At 50.5% G+C, this 24,477-nt stretch overlaps 1 protein-coding gene and 1 long non-coding RNA gene across 2 annotated transcripts in view; one reads left to right on the top strand and one right to left on the bottom strand.

The window, feature by feature from the left end:
• JPH3 (junctophilin 3) overlaps window positions 1-24,477 on the top strand; it is a 56,297-nt gene that overhangs the window by 17,080 nt on the left and 14,740 nt on the right. The window contains exons 3-4 of the mRNA XM_065028820.1: window positions 376-1,153; window positions 20,532-20,656. Of these exons, the coding sequence (XP_064884892.1) occupies window positions 376-1,153; window positions 20,532-20,656 (903 nt within the window). The remainder of the gene's footprint in view (window positions 1-375; window positions 1,154-20,531; window positions 20,657-24,477) is intronic.
• On the bottom strand, window positions 18,246-23,295 carry LOC135575343 (uncharacterized). The gene is made up of 3 exons (XR_010465922.1): window positions 22,767-23,295; window positions 21,193-21,606; window positions 18,246-19,664 (listed from the first exon to the last, which is right to left on the bottom strand). It is a non-coding gene; the product is annotated as an uncharacterized LOC135575343 (long non-coding RNA).

Genomic DNA, 24,477 nt, shown 5'->3' with positions numbered 1-24,477 from the left:
CCATCCGCTTTGATCACTGCTGGCAGCACGGATGGGATCAGAGTCTGCTCCTGGATAATGATTCCCCTGCCCCTCCCCTGCTCCCTTCCCTTCCAAATTAGGGGTTGCTCCAAGGGGCAATTCTTGGAAGCATCACTCCCTATGCCTTGGCTGGTTTCTAATATTTTCAGGCTGCATCTGAAGTGCACACCTGCAGTCTCACCAAAATGTTGTTTTCTCTTCCCAGAACGTGACATTACAGTCCTTGTCACAGAGATGGGAGTGGCATCCAGATCTGCGCTTTGCAAAGGGCTCGCAGAGGGGTTTGATGCTGTTAGCTGTCAGCAGGATTCTGTGCCATGAAACCCCTCTTTGCTTTTTGTCTCCTCTTTCCAGGGACATACCAGGGCCAGTGGGTCGGAGGGATGCGCCAGGGTTATGGTGTCCGGCAGAGCGTTCCCTACGGCATGGCTGCGGTTATCAGGTCACCCCTGAGGACATCCATCAACTCCCTGCGCAGCGAGCACACCAACGGCACGGCGCTGCACCCCGACTCCTCGCCAGCGGTGGCCGGCAGCCCCGCTGTCTCCCGCGGTGGCTTTGTCCTCATGGCCCACAGCGATGCCGAGATCCTCAAGAGCAAGAAGAAGGGCATATTCCGACGGTCGCTGCTGAGCGGGCTCAAGCTCCGTAAGTCTGAGTCAAAGAGCTCCTTGGCCAGCCAGCGGAGCAAGCAGAGCTCATTCCGGAGCGAAGCTGGGATGAGCACGGTCAGCTCCACCGCCAGTGACATCAACTCCACCATCAGCCTGGGCGAGGGCGAAGCTGAGCTCTCTGTCATCGAAGACGACATAGACGCCACCACCACCGAGATCTACGTTGGTGAGTGGAAGAACGACAAGCGGTCAGGCTTCGGGGTGAGCCAGCGCTCGGATGGGCTGAAGTACGAGGGAGAATGGGCCAATAACAAGCGCCATGGCTACGGCTGCATGACCTTCCCTGATGGCACCAAGGAGGAGGGCAAGTACAAGCAGAATGTCCTGGTCAGCGGCAAGAGGAAGAACCTCATCCCGCTGCGGGCCAGCAAGATCCGTGAGAAGGTGGATCGGGCCATGGAGGCAGCCGAGCGGGCAGCCACCATCGCCAAGCAGAAAGCGGAGATCGCAGCATCCAGGTAGGGTGGTCCTCATCCTAACATGGCGTCTCAGTAAGGGTCCTGTCTCAATGGTTGCGGTTTGATGGGAGAAGTGGGATGAGTCTTTTTGCAGTAGTAGGTGCTCCGGGGGGTATTTTAAGGAAGGTACTGGAGTTGGGCATGTGTTGCGATGAGCATCTGTTGGTATAGGCAGTGGTCAGTGTAATCTGGACAACCTGATCTGGGTGAAGATGCCCCTGCTCATTGCAAGATGATTGGACTAGATGAGCTTTGAAGGTCCCTTCTAACCCAAACTGTTCTGTGGTTCTCTGAACCCTGAAGAGGGAGCAGGCGGCATCCTGGAAAGCCAAGCAGCTGGGCTTGCCCAAGCATCATGGGTAGTGTTCAAAATGGGGTGGATCCAAACTGAATTGTCCCTCTGCTAACTTCAAGTGAGCTGTGGATGACAGTGTTGGGTTAACAGTTGGACTTAATGATCTTGAGGCTCTTTTCCAACCAAAATGACTCTATGATTCTGTGACCTTCCTGAACCATCTGGTGAGGCCATGCCGGGTCACCCAGTGTTCACTGCAGCCTTTGCAAGGGGTGGTGGCACCGTGGTGGGACTGCAATTGTGGGTCACTGTGTGGATCTCACAGGCTGCTGCTAGCTGTCATTTAGGATATATTGGCTTATTTACCCCATTTCTCCTTAGCCTCTTTAATATGCAGGATGATACCTTTAGCAGAAGAGGTCCTGAGATGCTCTTTCCCTGTATCCTCTGACTTATATCCAAGAGAAACCATCCCAGGGTTAGGAGGATTCCCAGCTATTTCTGTTCCCGAAAGAGGTTTGGAGTGGAAAAGCAGTCAAATCCCTGGCTGCAGCTGATGCTTGGGGTGAGCTTGCTATGCCTGAGTGTCTGCTAGAAAACAGCAGATCTGGGCGCCCAAATAATCCCTACGAGCCCCAGGAAGCCCCTGCTCCATGGGCCAGCTGGAGCCATCATGGAGCTGCTCAGTGATTCAGAACAGGACCCTGATTTGGCTGAAAACAAACAAGAGGGAGGAAAAAATGGTTCATGTCTACTCTGGGTTGAAATAGAATCCAACTGCCAGCTCAAAGCAGGGGCAACATGAGCATCTTGGAGCTTTGTGACTTTTAGTGAGTGCCCAGACAAGAGGGGAGCTCCTCTGCCAAATTGTATCACTTTTTGGGGATGGTTTAATACAGCATGGTCAATGCTTTCTGGTTTCTGAGTGAGCATCACACATGGCAGCCAGGCTGGGGAAAAAGGGCTGGGGTAAGGGGAAAAACCCAGGTACCTCCCCATTCTCCTGTGCTGGATTAATTGTTGGGTCTGGATGATTTGTATGCAGAGTCACACTTGAAATCTTTATCAGCATGTCTGCCGATGACTTATCTGCAATGTGAATGAGACTTCCAAGCCTGCTTTGGGAGCATATTTGGGCTTGATGATGTTTTCAAGCTGATGTTGTACCAAATTGTTGTCAAAGCTTTGGAAAAAAAAAATCCCACTAGATTGCCAGGTAGGAAACAGACTGCAGAGCAGAGGAAAAAATCTTTCCCTGTGATCTGGCAATGCAAGTGCCTCAATATAAGGGCCTGAGCCCTGGAAATGTGGAGCTCTAGTCTGCTGTGGGATGAGCATCTGAGCATGCTCCATCCCCAGGCGGTGATGGTCCTAGAAATCCATGAGAGCAGGAGTTGGAAGAGAAATGCCCCCCTCATGTTGGAAATACTTTAATGAGCTCTTGGCATATAGCATTCCACCTTCTAATTATGAGAGAGGAGAAGGAAATAATCAAATTGGATAGGAAAGCTGGGTATTGCAGTCCTGAGCTCTGCGAGAGCGCAGCAGCGGTGCTGGGAGAGAGGATGGAGCCTGCGGCCATGCATGTGCATGGAGGAGGAGAAAAGCTGTGGGATGTGGGGACCGGTTAGGGTACCCCTTTAACCATGGGTGAAGATACAAAGAAATGAATAAATGGGAGCACAGTGCTTTGAGGGTAATCTGTCAGAGACTGAACCTGGTCCCACCAGAAAACACTCTGCGAGTAACCTGGCATCTCCATCCTGCATCCCGGCTTCCTCCACCTTTTCCACTCGGTCTTAACTAGTCTGTTCTTGAGTAGACACATGTAGAAGAAAACAAGTGCCGGGAAGCCAGGGTTTTGCTCTTTCTGTGGCACAGCCATCGCCTGCAGTGTACGAGGGCTGCTGGTGTGTTGAAAAGCCCTTTATTGATCTGCACAGCCCGTCTCTCGCTGCAGGAGCTGGGGATGGACAGACTCTGATGTGATGCATGGTGCATTAGCGCTGGGTTACCCACTGCCGATGACATCCGTCCCAGGAATTTTCACTGTCTGTGTTAATGTTCATGCTGAGACCCCAAAATCTATCAGCAACAAGCCAAACCATTCAGTTATGGCCGGGCAGGATTGTGAGTTTTAGGCTTTGCTGGAGACACAGGGCGGGCGGGATTAGGTGGGCATGTAGGCTCAGCCCCAAGGTCTTGGAGGGTGTCTTGGCTTTGTGATTCAGCTGCATGCAGGAGAGGTCCAAGGAGCTCAAAATGCAAGTGAGGAGACATGATTTGTGTGAAACCCATGATCCTGCAGCTCAAGCTCTTCCCTTTGCAAGGGTATTTTGCACTGACAGTCTCTCCTCAGCATGCCAAACCAAAGCACAGCAAGGTTTTGCAAACCTAGAACCAGTTAGAAAGGCTTTCATATAATTAGTCCGGTTAATTTTAAAGCTTCTAAATGAATAAACACACCCCTGCAGTGTCCACAAACAAAATCGCATCGTCCAAACAGAAAGAAATGCATGAAATAGGCAGCGGTTGCATTGGTGAAGGATCCTGATGCTCGTTTTGGTGGTTTTGGGGCTCAGGGGTGTGATATTCCCGGTCTAAAACTGATGTGAGCTCTGGTTTACCAGCACCTGGGGGTTTAGAGCAGCACCGGTGTGTGTGTGTGTGTGTGTGTGTATTCTCTTCTGTCTAATAATATGGCTGAGTTCACTCTGCAGCCTTTCCCTTGGTGGGGGAAAATATGTGCCCACCCACATATTTCATTAAATTTGTGAGAATTCAGTATTTTTGAAAACTCTACCTCTCTGTCAGATTTGGTTGGAATTGGCCAACACGTTCAAAAGTTATTAGTGTGGGAGTGATGGCATATAGATATATAAACAGCACAATCACATAAGTAAGCCCCATTTCCTGAGGAAAGTAGGCTAAAAACATAGTGTACTGAAGACAAGTAAATTGGATTCTTAAAGTTGTTTTAGTCTGAACAGAGCACAATGTTATCTGTGACACAGAAAAGTAAGCTCATTTAGGGAATAGTTTTTTAGGTTTGGTAGATGATTCTCCTAAATTTTCTTTGATGCAATTAAAATGAAATAACACTTGCTTTCCTCTTATATCTCCCACTCACTGAAATAGTTTGTGTAAATTCAATGGGTGAAAAAGGCTATGAATCAGATCTGAAAAACTACTGTTGATATCAAATATTGGTTTTCAGAGGTAGCCAGGAAGGGAACCCTTTTTCAGCTTGTTTAAAATGACGGTTCAGGGTGTCCTCTTTGTGCTCAGGGCTGTTTTATTCCCCTCTCATATGAGCCAAGAGCCATCACGCTTCCTGCTGCTGCCCTGAAAGGATGAAGGATGCACCGGAGACACCATTAGTGATAACATTGGTACCTAAGGCAAATTTTCCATAGGCACTGGTGTGTCCTGGTCAGCTAAAATATAATATCTAGGCAGAAGAGGTGGGCCAGAAAGCTCATCTTCACCCCTTGGCTTTCAGCATAGATGCTGGCCATGAAGGACAGATGCACACAGAGCATTGGAGAGGACCATCCCCAGCTCTCTGCGACAGATGATGGCAGTTTTAATGCAAAGCAGACAGACCCTGATTCTCTCCAGGCTTTCCTTCTGCTACCACGGTTCAAGGTTTTGTAATTAGTGGCTGGATTACTGATGAGAGGAAGGGACATCGCCAGTGCTAGGGATGTGAGTCTCAGAGATGGGTGACATTTGATGGCACTCAGCTCCTCTCCAGCGCAAGGTCCTGTTGTTCAGCACCTTAAATAACAGCTCCTCGGAGCAGCTGATGCCCGAGCATCCCAGAGAGGATCCTGTTCTCAGGTTAGTCCTAAGCAACTAATGCACTTCCAGGCATAATTACAGCCGAGCCATTTACCAACGATGAGAAAAATATAATTAAGCTCAATACTCTCAGGAGGAATCGGGCTACAAATTAACACGGTGTCATTTGACTTCAGAAAGGGAAACTGGAGAAAAAAGAAAAGGAAGCAAATAAAGACAACCTGGCAGCGAGGACAGGTAAAGGAAAATGTTTGGATTCAGCCTGGATGCTCTTTCAGGATGCTGCAGTGAGGGTGAAGCATCCATCTGCGTTTGACGTACCATGGGGAGCAGGAATAAAAATACAAGCCCCGGAGAGCTGAACAGCAAAGTGCAGAAGGTTGTTTGAGCCAAACAGGTATTTTCTTCAGAAAAAAAAAAAAATATGGAAGTGCAGCCCAGGCAAAACCAACAGAAAAGAATAGATTCTGCAGTTCTGATCCCAAACATTTTAAGTTGCGGCAATGTCACTACCGGCAGTACGCGAAGCCGTGATAATGCTGCTTAATGCTCTCTCAGGCCTGTGCCTGCAGCTTTGCGATTGTACTTGACTGCATTTGATTTACGGTTTCCACTGGCTTTTCGGATGCTGCGACTGCAGGGGTCCTGCATTAAGTGTCACCCTAATCCCACCTCGGGGCTTTCCCTGCGGATGGCGAAGGGGAATGAAGGGGGACGTGGGTGACGGGGAACACTGGTGCGTGTCCCCTTCCTTGGGTCAGGATGATGGGGATGAAGTGGCAGCAGATTGAAGCTGAAATAGGTCACAACAGAGCCAGTTGTGGGGACAGGGCTGAGCAAACACTTCAGGGTTCAGACCAAGCGTGTCAGGGTCTCCCACACCTTGTCCAGCCCCTTTTTGGGCACCTCTTGGCCCAGGATCCGAGGCTGGATCAGCTCTGCTGGGAGGACAGGCTGAGAGGGTTGGGGTTTTCAGCTGGGGAAGTTCCGGGGAGACCTTATTGTGGCCTTTCTGTACTTAAAAGGGGCCAATAAGAAAAATGGGGACAGACTTTTTAGCATGGCCTGTTGTGATATAGGATAAGGGGTGATGGTTTTAAGCTAGAGGAGGAAGATTCAAGCTGGACATGAGGAAGGAGTTTTTGCCCCTGAGGGTGGTGAGAGCCTGGCCCAGGTTGGCCAGAGAGGTGGTGGATGAACCATCCCTGGAGACATCCCAGGCCAGGCTGGACGGGGCTCTGAGCAACCTGAGCTAGTGAAGATGTCCCTGCTCATGGCAGGGGGGGCACTGGGGGAGCTGGGAACGTCCCTTAAAGCCAAACTGTTCTGTGATTCTATGATCGTGAACCCTCCATCCCTTCTCAGTCCTTTCCTTGAGGGGTGCAGAGGACAGAGCAACAGGCAGAAGAGCACAGGGGGGATGGATGGAAGTGACTCAAAGGCTGAAATCATCTGGGGCAGGTCATTCTCTTTACATTAGCATTTTCTTTTTCCTCCCTGCCTTCCCTCCCTCCCAAACAGCCCTTGTGCAATACTGAGAGGAGCAAAGCCCAGGGCTGGCAGCCTCCGACAGGCTGTGCTGCTGACAGAGCCGAGCAGAGAGCATGGTGACCGTCCCCTCTGCCACCTCCCTCCCCACCCGTGTTGACAGGGGTCAGGCGATCCCACGGGCGGCAGAGATTAGGATCAGCTGTTGTCCCTCCCATTCGTGTGCTGCTGTCAGCCGCAATGACACGGGTGCCTCTGACTCAACAACAATTTCCACCTCTAGTTTGGGACATTCGAGGAATGGCGGATCCCCACGTGGCGTCCTGGAGCATCGTGTCCTTCCCGCTGCTCTTGGAGACCTGCTGCCTGCACCATGACTCTTTAAGTCCTCCTGCAATGCCAATTTAATAACTTCCTGCTCAGACAGGACTTAACAGCGTTAAGCCCTTTTGCGGCCGTGTCAAAAGTCAGGACGAGCCGTCACGCTTGCGCAGGGCCTGCTCTGCGTGTCCCCGACTGCCACCCTGCTGCCTGGAGCGGAGGGACGCTGGTAAAATTAAGTGCTTTTCATAGGAATGATGCTTTACAGAGTAATCCAACTGGAAAAAACCTCAGCAGGGTCTTTTTTACCTTCTAGGAGAGCAGCTCAGTGTGGGTTTCGCCAGCCCCTCTCCCTTCATTGCTCTCCCATCCTTCAGCCACGACTCGGCGGCTCCCATCACCTTCCCTCTCCAAATACAAGCTAAACCACCCCGGCTCCATGAGCCAGGTGTGCAACATGCTTTAATTTAATCATTTCCAACATTGTCAGGTCGTGATGAAGTAATATGAGCTGGGAGAGGGATCCAGCCCTTCTCAGGAGATGGTGCAGGATTATTTCAGCCCCCTTGAGCTGTGTTAGATTCCTCCCACTAACAAAATAACCTCCTGCCTGTCCTGACTGCCTGCACTGCACAGGGAAGAGGGAACAAGCTGAAGAAGAGGATGGTGAAGCCTCTTCCTCATGTGCTTGCTTTTGGGTGGAGCAGCCCTTCATCAGAATGGGAAAAAAAAAAGAAAAAGCCAACAACAACAACAAAATACAGCCCCTGATTTTCCTTTCTGCTGCTTTTCCTATTCAACGAGCAGAAACTGCAGCGTTGCTTTTCTCAGCTATCTTTGGGAGGGAAGGGAGGGATCCACCCGCAGCAGCTGCCTGGCAGGTGGGCTGGCTCGCCGCCCCTCGCTCTCTCCATCCTCATCCTCACCCTCCGGCTGCTGGGAGCCTGGTGGGGTGACACACAAACCTGCAGCCAAGGCCAATGGCTAGAAGTGGGGGTTGCTGAGCGTCGTATCTCTGCCAGCGTGTCCCACCACCCGAAAAACCCAGAGAACAGAGATGAAAATGCAGAGCTGGGCAAAAATGTGTTTTTCCTTGCTGGTGTTCATGAGCATCGCTTCTCCCCACAGCCAGCGATTGGGATGTTGGGGGACTGTCACTGCCATGGGGGGTCCCAGTCCCACAAGGCTCTTGCAAGTCAGTTTGAAAAGCTTCGAGCAATGAGGTTTCTGTCACCTCCTCTATGCAGGACAAATGACAAACTTGTCCTGGCTTCCTAATCCAGGAAATTAAAGGATTTGAGCATAGACCCTGCTAAGCGAATTTCCCCCCTGAAAATCCCAGAGGGATTTAACCCATGGATCTGACCGATTAGCCCTTTAAAGTTGTAACTAAGAAAGGTCCCAATTCTTCAGGGTGCTGAGCACCCTAAAATCCCATGGCAGCAGTAACGTGGCTATGCCTGCTGCTCAGCTCATTGCCTGGTGAGACCTTCTTTTCAATTTTATCTCATCTCTGCTGGCCCTTTTCACCAGTGAACAGCAGCCCTTTGCTGCCAACCGGGACAGCACAGCCTCGCTGCAACCACAGCCCAAATCCGCCCCGTCCTGTCACCGTGTGTCACCTTCCAGGGACATGGCAGGGGAGGAGTGTTGGTTTTCCCAGTTCAGCATCAGGAGCGTCCCATGAGACATGGGCTGGATGCACCCTGATGGGAGCCAAGTGGGCAGAAGGGAGCACGGGACCAGGGCGTAGAGATTTTCTGAATTAATTCTGCTCAATTAAAGGATGTCTAGTGTCCATCCTCAAAGCAAAAACTGCTGGAGATGGGGAACCCAAGCGAGGTTGGGTCAGTGGACACCACACCATGAAGTGTCTTTGTGAGGCTCGATGGCTCAATGATGCCATTCTGAACCCTGAGCAGCAGTTCTTTGGGGTCGGACTCCCTTATGGAGGAGAAATCAGTTTGCAGGCTCAAAACTGGATGCAGCGGTCGCAGGGGCTGTCCCACAGCCACCTTGCTGGCAGGTGGCCACAGCCAGTCCCCATCCAACATGCTTCGAACAGCTGTGGCAGGTGGCAGCTTTTCCCAACCTTTCACTCCTGGGGACCTGCATGAGAACGACTGTGTGTGGTGGTAGAGCCAGGGATGCTGTTGAGAAGGTGCTTGTCCATGGGGAGAGGCATGGGGCAGGATTTGGGAAGGGGCCAGTAGCCCTGGCTTCACCTGAATTGTATAAATGGCCTCTCTGGGGAAACAGCCTTCAGCCTTCTCTCTGTTATCTGGCTGTGTCTCTGATCTGTCTCATCACCACAGCACGGAGGTGAAGCATAAATAATTAAAAGCCCAGATTCTGTCCTGGCAGACCTGGACTCTGGGTCTCTTCCCCTCATGTGTTGCTGACTTTTTACATGGAAATTTTCACTGGCTTTGCCTTGGAAGCAGCACAGACCCACAAATGTGGGGTGTCTGCCAGCCTTGGGGCACATCGGCTTTTGGGGACTCGCTGCCCCAGTGGTCCCCAGTGGCAGCATCTCAACCGGGGGGTCCCATGGGATGCTCAGGGTGCACCAGGATGAGCAGCACTCACCAGCTGAGGATCCAAGCTGGGTGCAGGAGCAGGCAAACTCACTGCAGACCCCACAGCTCACACCTGACTCCCTGATCTTCAGATGCCTGGTGAGAAATGGGGTTTTTGGGGATGCAGGCTGGCTTTTGGGCTCTTGGGTGCTCAAAAACACCCAGGTGACAGGGAGGAGAAACCCATGCAGACAACGAGAAATTTCACTGAACACTTCTGTCCCCTCTATCCCTCCCCGTGGGGACCAGAGCTGCAGAGACCAGTGACAGCAGCCTGGCACTGAGCATATTTCTGCAGCGTTTTAGCATCTGATGTTGCTTTTAGGAGGGCAGATTTGGTGGGTACCATTTCCAGCTGAGAGTTCTGTGTAGGTCTGTGTCCAGCCAAACTCTGCACAGGGCTCAGCTGCACCAGGGGATGGTGGTACCCTGGGTTTGGGGCACAGCCAAGGAAGGTCCTCATCCCCCAGGATGCCGTAAGCAATAGGCTTAAGGGATGTTGGCTGTTTTCCTTAGGCATCATTTTTGTTCTGAGTTGGAATTTTCTCTCTGGGTTGGCATTTTCTCATCATTCCTGGGGGTTCCCAGTGTGCAGACATGGGAGTTGGATGTCGCAGTGGGGATGGAAGTGACATTGCCATGTCCCATGTGTGGCTGTCTCTGACCAGCCACTTTGCGGGTGGTTGCCCCTTAGAGCAGAGGGAAGGTCCCTGTGGTCACCAGGTCAATCCTGGTGAGACTGAATGTGGCAAGAAGTGCACAGAACAGTGCCCATCACCGGTATCTCACTCCAGGTAGGGAATCAGCCTCTTCCCAGCTGCGTGGAGCAAGACATGGACATGGTGTTTACTTTCTGAGCATCTCTTATTAGGGCCCTGGCAATAGAAATACATTTTTCCATCACTCAGAAGACTGGCCTGTTTTAACCCATCCCTTAGAACCCTGTCACGTCCTCTCTTCCACACCACAGGGCTGGAAGTGGAGAAGTCTCGGTGGGAGAGGTTGGATATCAACCACGTCCCCTCTGACAGCTGGAGAGCATCCACCAGCACTCCCGAGGCCATTTCAGCTCCATGTCTTGGCCTCAGTCCAAGCTGTGCTGGCACTAAAATATTAAGTTCAGTTAAATGAGTTTGTCGTTGACTCTGCATGAGATTTCTTTTCTGCAGTTTGCTCTGAACTGGGGTGGGTTTTGCTGTTGGGTGTTGGCTGGTTAAAACAGTGTGTGGACATCACGGATTGTCCCTGTCCATCAGCCCATCACCAAGGGAAAGGAAAACCATGAGCTCAACGTTGCGCTGCATCTTCTGGGCTTTTGTGGCTTCAGCAGCAGAAAAAAAAATTGCCTGGAAAGTTCATATGCCAAATGTCTGTTTTACTTGAGGTGACCAAAACTTGTGAAACTGCCAAAGAATTTCAGCCAAAACCCTGAACAGGGTGAAGGGTCAGGAAAGGGAAAAATACTTTTCTTTGCTATTCTGTTGTGTTTTGCTTCAGAATTTGATTTGACTTGGTTTTTAGGCATCAAAATGAGACTGAAATTAAACCAACAGAACGGCTTTGCTTGCCTGTCATTGCCTTCTTCGCCTGGAGTTTTTCGCTTGAACTTCCCAAATTTTCTTATTCCAAGGACTTTTCCCTTGGCTGTAGGGAGAAGTTCCTGACTATTCCCAAAGGGCCAGGCTGTGCAGATGGCTCCTCAAAGGTATTTTAGGGCTTCCCATAAGGTAAACCAGAGGCTCCCTCACCTCCCTTAGCCCATGGCCTGGTTGAGTTTCTCTGTGCTGCATTTTGCACCTTTGGCTTTGAGGTTTCCACCCCACTCTTCATCCCGTGCATGGCATCAGCCAAGTGAGGAGGTCAGTGTGAAAAACAGGGAGGAATGGGCTGTTTTGGGGATAGTGTTGGAGGTCAGGGTGGGATGCTGATGGTCCACCAAATCCTCCACCTTTTGACCAGGTCATGGCAGGAGGAGGCACCTGGTGTCCATACTGAGCCAGGCTTTTTCTAACCACCTTCATCTATCCCGTGAAGGTTCCTCCAAATTTGTGGCTGGAGTGGGGGTGATCACATCCCGACTACATCTCTAAACTCCTCTCCCCGATAAATCCAGGTAACGTTACACCAAGCCACCTATCCACACCCGCCATGGCCAAGCCTCCCACCAAAATCCTGGCATCTTCCCGGCGTAGTGAGCAGGGTTCGGCTCACGAGGGCTTGGAGGTGCCGCCTTTGGAGCCAGCCTTGCCCAGAGACAGGGCGATGCGAGTGGAATGCGGGATGCAGCCTGAAGCCATTAGAGTCAGCAGCACGTACAGCCAAACCCAACGCTCCACATGTCCAGGCAGGCTGAGTTATGGCTGCTCGGTGAGCTATAACTTGGCCTGTTGTGCATTTAAAAATCTCCACCCAAATGCGGCATTGATATAGGGCTTTTCTGCTGTTCTGGTTTTGCATTTAATACAGACAGTATAGATCTGCAGAGTGTGGATGATCCAGCGCTGCCCAGGTTCCTTGGAGATTTGGTGCCTTCGCTTGCTTTTTTTCTTGGGCATTTTCTTATTTTGTTTTTAATTTTCTGAGGGTTGTTAGTGATTTCTTCCAACCTGTTTTGCCTCCTGCCTGGAAGTGGCAGGATCATTTGTAATGTGCTATTTTTGCGCAGGGTTAGGGGAGTATTTATGGCGTGGTTGTGCCTTTGGGACATTTGCGTGGAGGGCTGTCTGCCGGCCCTCCGCGAGAGCACAGCATGAAGAAGGGGACGTCAGTGTTTCCCATTTCCATTATATATATACCCATTATGTACATGTCCATTATGTACTTTTTCCACTATGTACATGACAATTATCCAGTAAAACCATGGAAACCTGCCCCAAGACATGTGGAAAGCAGGCAGCATCCCCCCTGCTCACTTCTTTCCCTTCCTTGAAGCTAATTCTTCCCAAACCCTGATCTGAGCAGGTTCCTACAGGTTTTGCATCACCACCCATAGCTTCCCAGAAGCTACTGACGCTCCCAGCATCACAGCAACTATCTCATGCCTTCATCAATTTATAAGAGAAAGGGGAAACTCCATCCTTGGAGCTGGAGTTTGCTCTTGCTTCCTCTGTGTCTGATTTGGGGGCAGCTCGTGGTCCATCGCTGTCCATCTCTGCCATGTTTGAGCCAGGAAACAGGTCCGGAGTGACACCAAACCTGCCTCCTTTGGTCAGTCAGGCTGGGACCATGGTGGGGACGATGGCACCAAATCTGTCCTTTTTCCAAGGCAAAGTGCAGCTCCTGGGCTGGCAGGTCCTGCCTGGCCGCGTTGCTCACCTGCATCCTCCATAGCTTCATCACGAGTGACAGATGGCAGGAGACGAGACTCCCTCTCCAGATGTTAATCATCTTGCGAGCTGTAAATAACATCTCAGGGCAGCTTGTGCATCGTCTCTGGTGCAAAAGACCCATCAGCTTTGCCCTTGCTAGGGAGTGGGGCAAAAAATTAAAAGGAAGGAAACCCACCGGGAGGGAGATGCACGGGTCTGCCTGGCTCCGCTTATTCTGCACGTACCTTGGCCAAAGAGATGCTGGCAGCATCCTGGCTAACGGTGAAAGATGTGCCTTTGGGTACCAACTCCACCTGGCCCAGCCCCTTAAAGTTAATGGGGTTTGGTTTGCTCATGCCAGGGCCTGAATTTTGTGTTTAGCAGCAACAGGAATAAATGAAACAAATCTAAGCAGCCCCACAACTGTTTTGGGATGCTGGATGGAGAGCACTGCAGTGTGATGGCCTTTTGGCTGCTCCCATCCTTCTCTGTTGGGAAGGACCTGGCTCAGAGTTTCAGGGATGAGAGCATCCAAGATGTCACGATGCAACTTGCTGCCTGCTCTGGGCTGAGGTTTGGGCCATGTTTCTCCCAGGATTTTGGGACATGACATTTGACTGTGGCTCATCCTTGTGCCCCAGACCACTGGGACTTGCACCATTGCACATTGTGAATTCAGTTCTCCAGCAAAACTCATTTTGTCTACTTAAAGGCAAAGCACAGGGCAGGAGCGCACAGCCCGGGATACTTTTTTTCTCTTACTTGGATGAAAAAATTGTATTTCAGTGCAAAATGGCAAATGACACCTTGGTAATTTGTTCTCCCATTTGTAAGCTACAAAAATATAAAGGTAAAAATGAGTCCGGCACAGGTGCTTGAAGCAAGGAGCTAAATGAAAACTGGCTCCATTCCTGTTTTCACAAATTTCAGAGAGCCCGCCCAGGCCGTGCCCCAGCCGGGACATGGGAACCTGCTCTCCACAAGGTCCTCCAGCTTACCTGGGAACAGTTTTCCCCGTAACGTTACATTTCCCAGCGTATAACCACAGGGAAACTCAGATTTGGCCTTTTGACCACAACATTTCTCATGCTTCTCTATATTGTTGCCTCCTTGGGCAATAACAAACAAATGCATCAAGGCTTTTTTCCATGATTAAAGGCTTTGACTTTTTTTTTTCCAAAAAAATTCAAGACTTTTCTCATGAAACGTGACTTTCAGAGTAATTTTGTCAGAGCCTTCAGTAATCATTCCTTCCTCCCTGTGCCATCCCAGCTAATTGCTCCCAGCACCGGCACACGGAGCTCGGGCAAGGATGCTGCATCCTCCCACCCCAAGATCCCCATCCAGAGCCATGAAGTCTGGCAGTGGGCAGGGGAAACCAGGCTTTCTCTTTGCTATGCACAGCACCTGCTTTCTGTCTGGCTTCAAAGAGCCGGAGCAGACGTTTTTGGCTGCATTACGTCATGTCAGAGGTCACATTAGCTGCTTTTTCTTCTTGATTAAAAATTCTAGCAATGGGGGGGGGGAGGAAAAAGCAGACAGAGGAAGCGGGCAAGGCAAATACGCTTGCGATAAGCAGGTAAATGGGAATTTATGCACAGCTAGCTAATTGGTGTGTCTAATATTCCACCCCCTGAGTACCGGCACTGTATTACTGCCTTCACAAATCACTCAAGGCAAGCCTAGCGCAATAACAACCAAGTCAGGAGAGCCATGAAAAGAGTCAAGCTGGAATTAAGAGTGGGTTTTATCGGGGCAATAAATGCCAGATAGGGAAAATTAACAAACAGGTTGTTAATTGGTGCCATCTCCTTGCTCCCTGAAGGAAATGTCTAGACAGAGCCTGGCCCTGGGTTGCTCCTACCTTGCAGGTATTGCAGCATTTTTGGGGTGCCAGAGAGGTGCTGGAGGTGGGAGGCTGTGCCTGGTGAAGGATGCTGAACTGAAGCCGACGCCGGGGGCAAAGGGAGGCAGGACGGGAGCTGCAGCTCTGCCCTAAATCAGAGATACTCCCACAGAGGTAAAAGCCAGACAGTCTGCAGCGGTTATTAATAATTCAGGCCCAATTTGTCCCATCTAGGAGAGCGTGAAGACCAGCCGAGCTGAGCCTCCTTGCAAGTAGGGTTTGAGATATTGCCCCAGAGCTTCTCATCCCTCCCCGGTGCTGGTTGCAGTTATCGATCCCATTCTGGCAGGGGGGAGATGCCTCTGCGGGGTGCAGAGTGATCAGATAGCCCTGGGAGAGGCTGGAATCAGCGCTCACCCACTCCCCTCCGCTCTGGGTTTCAGTTAACGGCATTGATCACTCGGGGACTTACGCTTTTGGTGCATCTTGGCTTGATGCAATTAGGGAGGGGTCCTGCTCTCTGCTGTGCCAGTGGGAGCATAAAATAACTCCCGCTAAGTCAATACAGTTGAGGGGCTCGTGCTCTTGCAAGCCTGGGTTTTGCACATGGGGTGGTTGGACTGAAAAGCTGCTTTTTGTCGCCTCGTCCAGCCATCCCCTCCCAGGATGAAGTTCATCCTGATGTGTCCCTGTGCACCCCTGAGCCAACCCAGCTGCTTTGCAAGTGCGAAACAGAGACAGGGTTGGAGGGGAGAGCGAAACACCAAGGCTGAAACACTCCGAAAATGCGCTCTCAGAATTTTTCCTGAAGTATTTTCTTGCAGCTGTGTTTTAATTGAATTTTAACATTTGAAAAATACATGAACCTCTGCAATGGAGGGAAAAAACATTCCTGCTATAGGAAGATAAAGATGCATTTGAAAAAAAAAAAAAAGCTGCATGATTACATATTGACCTGCGAGACAAAGTGAATCCAATGGAGCCAGCCTGGCCCCTTAGGAAAACTTGAGGCTGTTCATTATGTCCAAGGATGAGCTCACAGGCTCATTAACTCCATCCTTGCTGATGAGCCAGTGCTCATCTGCCCAAATGCAAAGACAACATGTGGCAAGTTTGCATGTTTTCCATGACAATATGGAGCACAGGGCTTTCTCCTTCTATGTGGTAGGAGGTGGAAGGCTTTGATAATAGTTTTAATATTTTTCCTTTGATCTCAGCTTTCTCACTTCATTTATGAGCTCTGAACAATTAGATCAGTCTGTCCATCCCTCCAGCCTCTCCATCTAAGCAGAGAAATTGAAAACAAGGGAGAAAAGACGTCAAACCCTGTTGTGTTCACCAGGAGCTTGGTTTTTTGGTCTGACTTGCAAGAGGGTCAATTTGTAGGTCCAAAGTCAAGGTAGGAAAGTTTAAACCCTGATTGCCTGCTGAAACCTGAGCAAAGGGTTTAAGGCATGTTGCGATCTCATGTGTGTCAAGGAGTTGGGACTATCTGGAGAGCTCAGGGGAGGTTTTCACCGGCTCTTGGCATGGGATGGAGAAGGGCTGGGGATCTCCCAAAACCTACCCTCCATAAAGCAGCAGTTTCATATTTCCCTGTCAAGCCTCCATTCCACCAAGGAGGGGATCCCTTGGCCAAGCTTGGAGTTCACGGGGACATCGGAGAAGCAAGGAGCTTGCTTGCAAAAGAAGGGAAATGCTCCAGCAAGAGCTGCCATGTGAATCTGGGAAAACAGACCTTCCGTTCCAGAAATCTTGCCCATGTGATGCTTTTTTTTGCATTCAAACCACGAATAACGTGGATTTCCCCCTGTGTCCGGCACACAGCTGCCTTTGCCCCAAACATACTTTTACTCAAAGAGTCTGCTACCTGCTTTTTATTAAAGAAGAGCCTGTTTTTCACACAGGACTACAAGAAAAAAAAGCAATAAGGAAGGTGAATCCCTTATCTGGTTCCATCTCACCATTTGCACTACCCCTGCGCTCAAAGAAAGTTGGATGGAGGTGGAGGATTCAGAAGCAAAACAGGTTTTCTTGGACACCACGTGCCATCTCTGCAAATACAGACATTGCGCTTACAACTCCTGAACAGACCCATCTTTGCTCGGTTAAATTTCTGGTGGTCCGTAACCTTGCTCTAATTTCAAGCCTAACTTTTAAGCAGTTTGTTCTGGTTGTTCTTCTGCCAATGCAATCCATTAACCTAAACACCACTCAAGCCTTGTCTGGTTTTAATTTTGCTTCGTTTCTTCATGAAACCTTCAGGTGCCACAGATTTTGCTGGGAACTCACCCTTTTTTGGCTAAACTAGCCTCGAGCATGAGGTTTGCAGCAGGAGCTCTTCACTCGCGCAAATCCAGGTCAGAGTCTCCATTGGCATTCCTAAAAAGCCAAGTGCTTCCTTGCAAATCAGTTTATTCCAGCTTCTTATAGATTAGCCGGAGCTGATAAACTTGGCATTATGAACCCCTCGCAGGTATTATCCCTTCCCTTGTCAGTCCTGGCCAAATCACAAGAGATCTGCAAAGATTTACAGAAATCTGTTTGGTTGGGATTTTTCCCTGCCTCTTGCCAGCTCTTCTTGCCAGTTTGACCACTTGCCTGGTCATCCTCCGAGAAGAGTGAGTCAGCTGGGCAAAAGAATTCATAAATCAAATAGCCCAAGCCAGTCCCAGCGTGGACACCCTGCCCCAACCCAGACTGGACCCTTGGGTCCTGAGAGCTATAAACCACCTCCCACCATCACCCCTTGCCAAAACACCCTCCCCCAGTTCATCTTGGATAGCCAAATGCACTAAAATGTGATTTAGAGGTTAGAACCATCCTCAAAAGTCCCTCTGCGCTTGGGTGTGCTGATGTTCAGAGAGCTCTGGGCATCTCCATCACACTGGGATCTGTCACTCCTTCTCCCCTTCTCATCCATTGAAGGCAGATGAAACCCAGCTGAGCACCTTTGAGCTGATGTGCAACTTGTAATCAGCTGGGGCAAGATGATAAGGACAAGGTCCTCTTGCAAACAACTCATTAGGAGATGGAGGACACCACAGGAGGTCAGGAAGGAGCACTGCAAGAGGATCTGTTTAATTCTTCCACCCCTGAGCATCCCCAGCCTCCTCCAGCCGTGATGGATGCGTAGGGAAGGATCCAGCCTTTATTTTGACTCTGGTTTCCAGGATGGTGCCTCTGTCTGGGAAAGATTCATAGCAGCACTTACAGCAAAAGGAGAAGCGTGATTAGATCAAGCCCTGTCTATGTGTGGTGGAGAAAGACCCACTTTACAAGGAAATAAACTCAAGCAATTAGCTGGGGAATTAAGATTTAGCGCACGCTACGAGCAGCAGGCATGTATAAAGGAGACAGCTGTTAAATTTAGTATGTGACAAAGTCATGCGAGCACTAACTGGATTACTTGCATTTATTTGGGAATACTTATGTATTTTATTATGCAACGTATAGATCACCATAATTCTGCTTTTCACTCCGACGGCGCCTCTCCTCCAAGCATCTTAGAGAGCATTACAAACAATTAAGCCTGCCTGTGCCTCTGTGCAGCGCTCAACGTTAGATCCGCTTTGTGGGTATTGAGTATATTTTAGATTGGAGATGGCTTAATTAATGTGATTGATTTTTAACTCTTTCTAGGCCAGAGCCCCAAGCTGCTGCTCTTCCTGGGCTGATCCTGGAGCCCACAGGGATGGACTAGTCACTGGGAGCAAGTTTTCCAGGGATGGAAATCCATCCCTCCTCCAGGAATGATAATTTTGACCCATTTTGGTGAAAAAAGGGGAGGGGATGGATGCTGGAGAGGGGAGCATGGCTGGTGGCTCCACATGTGCTCTCCCAGCACAACCTCCCACTCTGCAGGCGCCTTCATGTGTCCCCAGGACCCTTGCAAGTGGCACAAGCTGCTTTTCAGCTTGTCCAGCCTCCTTCCCTGGCAAGAAGTGACAGAGAAGTGCCTGCGGTGGCATCTCCGGGGAGGCAGCGTGTAATCCTGCCTGCTGAGTTCAGTCCAGACACTATTAGACGCTATTAATCCCTTGTACCAGGCCAGCGGGGACCGGCAGCCTGCTGTATAATTGTGTATGGGAGGGATGGTCCCTTGCCTGAGCAGTTTGAGGAGGGACAAACGGATGGAGAATCTTCAGGACCCGGCATCCACATCACTGAGAAGCCCCCGTGGAAGATGCTGTTTTAACAACCTCAAAGTCAGCATCTTAACTTTAATCTTCAGGTGGCACCGTCCGTAGCACTGGGGTGGTTTTTCGGTGGGTCTGATGCCCCAGCTTTTCCCACTGACCACTTTTATGCCAAAAATGGAAGCAGCTTGCGCCTTCTCTCCCAGCAGTTTGCTGCATCTCCTGCTTGGAGCATCCCTGCTCCTCCTGAAAGAGCTGAGCTGGGATATCTGCCATGGGATGGGGCTGTGCTGGGCTTGTCCACTACTCCAACCCTGCATGAGGGTGGAGCAGAGTGAGAGCTGGAGACAGGGTGGGTAAAAAGACATTTAAAAACAATTTTTTGGTTGCATTGGACCCATGGGAACGGCAACAGCATCACTCCACCACCTTCAATAGCTCCAGGAGAACAGGTCTTATCTGCTTCCTTGGCTACAAAGCAGCTGATTTATATAAATAAAGCACTTATTAGAGCAAAGGCAACTTGTCAGCACTTGAAAACAAGTGACAGGTCAGCTCTGGGAACAAGGACCAGGCGTCTCGCCCGGGCTCAAGGAGGTGCCGGCGCACAGATGCTCGCAAAGGTGGTTTTGTATCCCGGGCTTGTGCCGCACGATGCAACTCCAGGCACATCACTGCCCCGATTTTCCATTTATAGGAGGCTGTCAGAAATGGCACTCCTCTCTGAGCAGCTGTCGAAAAATTAGAGGGAATTCAGAGAGCGGCAGGAAAAAAAAAAAAAAAGATTAAAGGAGATGGAGGGCCTGATTTTGGAGGGAAAATAAATCAGCTGAGTTATTTATAATGCAGCCTGCAGCAGGGTGGATAGGAACAGGCGTTTTTTTTGAAGTGCCTCGATAGCTTAGCTAAGGGAAAGGGGCAAACCAGCCTCCAAAGGATGCTTGCAGGGATGGGGCTGCATGAGAGGGTGTAAATCCTGAGCAATGGGGTGAAATACCATCGAATATGAGTGTCTGGGGAATCGCCAGTAACGGGTGTACACAGGGGATGATTTCTCATCCAGAGTGAAAAAAATGCCCCCAAAAAGGTGCATTAAGGGGTGTTAGAGGCAGTATTGATGGCAAATCCCCACTCCTACATCTGCTCTCGTTGACAAACCTCACTTGTATTTACATCCAGTGTTTTATACAAAACATGTCGTGGAGGGGGTGGAAATATTCGCTTTTTCATCCAAAAGCAAATAGTTTTAGTTAAAAGAAGAAAACCACTGGCTTTAAATTCAGGCCTTGAGCCGTAGAGGCTCATGGGGGTTGGATGCAGAGGTTGGGCTGGGGTCCCATCGGAGGGATGCATGTTGGAGGGGACCATCCCCAGGGGCACAGAGCATCCTGTCCCTATTTCCACATTGCCCAGGTGATTTGCAGACTGAGAAGTTCATGAACATGTTATCACTGCAACATCACCCATCCCCAAACAAGCCCAAGCTCCTGGCTTCTCCAAATGGGGGTTAGAGCAAAAGGGTTTTGTAGAGACAATTTGGGCTTCTCTGTGGAGGGAAGATGTCTAACGTGGTCCTTGTCTCTTTGGTCACCTTGCAGGACCTCTCACTCCAGGGCCAAGGCGGAGGCGGCTGTGACGGCAGCGCAGAAAGCGCAGGAGGAGGCGCGGATCGCCAGGATCACTGCCAAAGAGTTTTCGCCTTCCTTCCAACACAGGGAGAACGGTCAGTATGTGCCACTGTGCCGGCCGGCCCTGTGGACGCAGTGTTCACCCCACGCCGCTCTCTGCCTCTCTCAGCCCTGCAAAGACCCAAAATCCCCTAACACGAGCCCTGCACGGGGGCTCATCAGAGCCCACAGCTCCCAGTCCTCACTGGAAAACCACCCTGCAACAGCAGCTTTTGGGGGTTTTAGCACAAGGCTTTCAATATTCAACACTTCCTCCCTCTGCAGTCCTGGCATTACAGGTATCCCCTCATTTCACACCAAAATACCTTAATTTTCTAATTTGTAGCCCTTGATGGTTGCACAGAAAAAAACCAAGAGCTCTGAAAGCAAAATGCCAACAAGGGATCACAGAGGAGGTCGGTCACTGATTTTTGCCCCCGTGGCTTTTACGGTTCATGATTTCTTTTGAACACTTCGGCTTGCAGAGCTGGGCTGGCACATGTTGGTACCTAATCCTTCACTTGGGCATGCGAATTGGTCGTATGTGTGTGCAAAGGAAAATGTGTCGGGAAAATGTACGTCTGAGATTTACCCAGTGGCTTTTCCTTCCTCCATTTTCTTCGGCATTTTTTTTGCCAGTTTGTCCAAATTTTTGCTCGTTGACATGAGGTTTGGGTAGGAAGAAGCCGAAGCGAAGCCGTGGTCAGGCAGGGTCTGCAGCAGGTGCAGCATGGGCAGGATTCACCCCACGGTGGCTGCGTCTGTCCGGGAGCGAAAGGAGCTGCTTCAAGTGGGAGTGGAAAGCTCCAAGTCCCCACAGCAATAATTAACATAGCAATTAATATATGTGAATGGTTTTATTCAAAAGTTTCCCTGCACCAAACCCTCATTAGGAGGCGTCTATCATTATTTTTCTAGCCCTTCCAGCTCTGTAACTGAAGATTACTCATTCAGCTTCATAGCTCCAGGGGTTGGTGCCGGTGACTCACGTTGGCGGTGCCGTTCCCTGAGGCCAGGAAAAAGGGATCATTGCATCTTTCGGACCAGCCAGCCCGTGTACAAGTCCTCACTTAACCGCAGCTGCGGAGGTGGCCAGGGGCATCCCACGGCTCGGCAGCGATGAGCCAGCCAGGTTTTGAGGTCTGGCTCCAAACCTGCCCAAGTTGGGGTGATGCATGCAGCAAACCCATCCAGGACATAGCCACGTGTGGACAGGCATTTCGGGGAGCAGAGGATGCAGAGCTGAGCACGCACAGCCCTGTTCAAACACCCCTCGGCATTTCTCCTCCTGCAGAGGTGCAATTTGTATATCGGAGATCTGAGGTTTTTCGCAGGGCTGTGCAGTCCCAGGGGTTCCTTCAGCCCTGAGATATTCCTCATCTCCATTTCCTCTTGCCAAGAGACTTTGCTGTTTTAAATCACCTCTTGAAAAGATATTTTTAGGTAATACATTTTTTACTAGCTTCTAGATGGGGACATGGTGCTTGACTTGTGCTGGGGATTGTGTTTCTGGTGCTCATGTCTGGGTGGGTTGTGTGTGAGCGAAGAGCCGGGGGGAAGGAGCTTCCACTTAGAGCACATTAAAAAACAAACACACCATCCAAGATGTGTCAGGAAACCTGGATGCAGCCGTGGACCAAGTCAGGCAGATAATAGCTGTGAGCGGCCACGTCGCCCTGCAGACCCTGTAACCTCGGGCTGCCAAACAGCCGAGGGGTGGCCGGTTGCGGGGGTTGCAGCAGGGACAGGGTGAACTGCTGCCATGCCGCACCGTGCTGGACGTGCCCCCCTTGCACGGCGTTGTGGGTGCTGGATGTGCCCCTTTTGTACGGCCTTGTGGGTGCTGTATGTGCCCCCCTTGCACAGCATTGTAGGTGCTGGATGTGCCCCCCTTGCACAGCATCATGGTGCTGGATGTGCCCATTTTGCACACTGTTGTGTGTACTGTGTGCCACCCACCTTCACAGCACCACAAGGGTGTTTGTGCTCGCCCCAGCGTCAGCCCCCCAGGTGCCCTGACCCAGAGCATCCCTGCAGCACAACCCCTGTTTAAACAAAGACTCCGGACTGGCAGGCACTGGCTCCAGCAACCCCAGATGCACCAAGGCCTTTACCTGGAAAAAGCAAAACCAAGTCCCTGCTCAGTGCCCTGTATCACCTTCTCACCTGTGGTTTTCCACCTCTGTCTGCTGGGGGCTCTTCCATGCCCCTGTCATGGTCACTGTGGTTGTGCTTCCCTGGTTCCTGGCCATGGCTTGTCTGCCCACGGGCTGCTTGGTGCCGATGAAGTGACTCCCCCAAGGTGACGGCAGCATGTCAGTGGCAGAGGCAGGAGCCCAGCACCATTCCTGAACCCCCTCCATGGCTCTTCAGGGTCACGGCAGCACCCAGGGACATGTCCTTGGCTTTGAAGATGCCACGGCCAAGCGCGGCTGCCTCGGTCTTGCTGGAAATCCAGATTTGGTGTTCTGTGCCCTCCTTCGCGCTCTCACAACTGTTCTTCCAGGAACATCACGTGCTCGTCAACTAATTTTAGCTCAGAATAATTGTTGGACATCCTCGGGTGTCGAAAGCCGGCAAGACAGCACCGTGCATCTGTTGAGTTCCTCTGCGAGGAAATGCCCGCGGGCTCCGGGGCTGGAGGGGCGGCCATGCCGCAGCATTTCCGTCCCATTTGTCTGTGAGCCAAAACTCAGGCAATTAACCCATGGAGAGGTGGAATTAGCTCAGCTCGTTGCAGGCCCAGGTGGGAGAGATGTAGGACGACAGGGAGCTTAATAACGTGGTTCCTGGTGTGGGTGTCTGGGGTGAGGATGCTAGAGCATTGCTGGGATTTCTCACCTCCATCGTGGGACTGGGGGGGGCCAGGGATGATTGGGGTTGGAGCTAAAATGCAGGAGCAGCGGGTGTAGCAAGCCTGTGGCTGGTTGTGCCATTGGGGTCACCAAAGCTGGTGGGAAGCTTTCCAGTCTCTGCACCTCCAGCCCAAGATGAACAGGGACACCCCAAGTCTTGGGTGAGCCTGTTTCAATAACTGGCTTTACGGTTTTCTCATACAAAGACATTTATTTCCCCAGTTCCCTACTTTGAAACAGGAAGGTGGCTGGAATGGGAACATCTCAACAACAGCCACAAAATCAGTCTGTATTTTTCCCTAGAGACAGTTATTCTGCATAAAAATGGAGGGGGTGAACTCCACCTGCCTCTTTCACCACAATTTCCCACCAGTACGAGTCTTGCTCGTGGGCTCCAGATAAATCCCAGGAGCTTCAGTCTCCTGCAGACAAACAGAGACATAGGGAACAAACTCGAACCGAACTATATCTGAGTATTGTCCCAAAACACAAACAGAATTTTCCATGGCAAATAATACAAAAAACCAAACCAAACCAAAACAAAAAATAAAATTAAATAAAATAAAAAATAAAAAAACTCAAACACCCAGTCATTGAAAGACTTAATTTCCCGTAGAGAAATTGCTTCTGTAAGAAATTTCCAAGCCTTGCTACTATTTACCTCCCCTGCAAGTGCTTTGATGGGACACCCATCCCCATGCTCCTGAGTGTGTCCAGACCAGGGAGCGGTGGGATGCGGGGACGGCTGTGGGCGAGGGCACAGACACAGACACATCCCGGCGGCAGCAGCTCGCCGAGAAGATGCGATAGAGAAAATTACTCAGCAGAAGTGAAGAGATTAGAGCAGGCGCCTCAGAGCATTTATTTTTAAACCGTGGTAAGAAATTGAGTTCTTCTTTTTTGAGACTCATTTCTTGTCTAGCCATAGCAATTGCAATTAGATGTATTTCAGGGGCATTAGGCAGTTAATATATTTATCAAATTATTCACGTAATTTAGCACGGCTTTAGCTGGGAACAACT

Source organism: Columba livia, chromosome 13, assembly GCF_036013475.1.
Source record: "Columba livia isolate bColLiv1 breed racing homer chromosome 13, bColLiv1.pat.W.v2, whole genome shotgun sequence".
Lineage (NCBI taxonomy): Eukaryota > Metazoa > Chordata > Aves > Columbiformes > Columbidae > Columba > Columba livia.
Note: the sequence above shows the minus strand (reverse complement) of the source record. Positions and strands in the feature narration are given on the sequence as shown.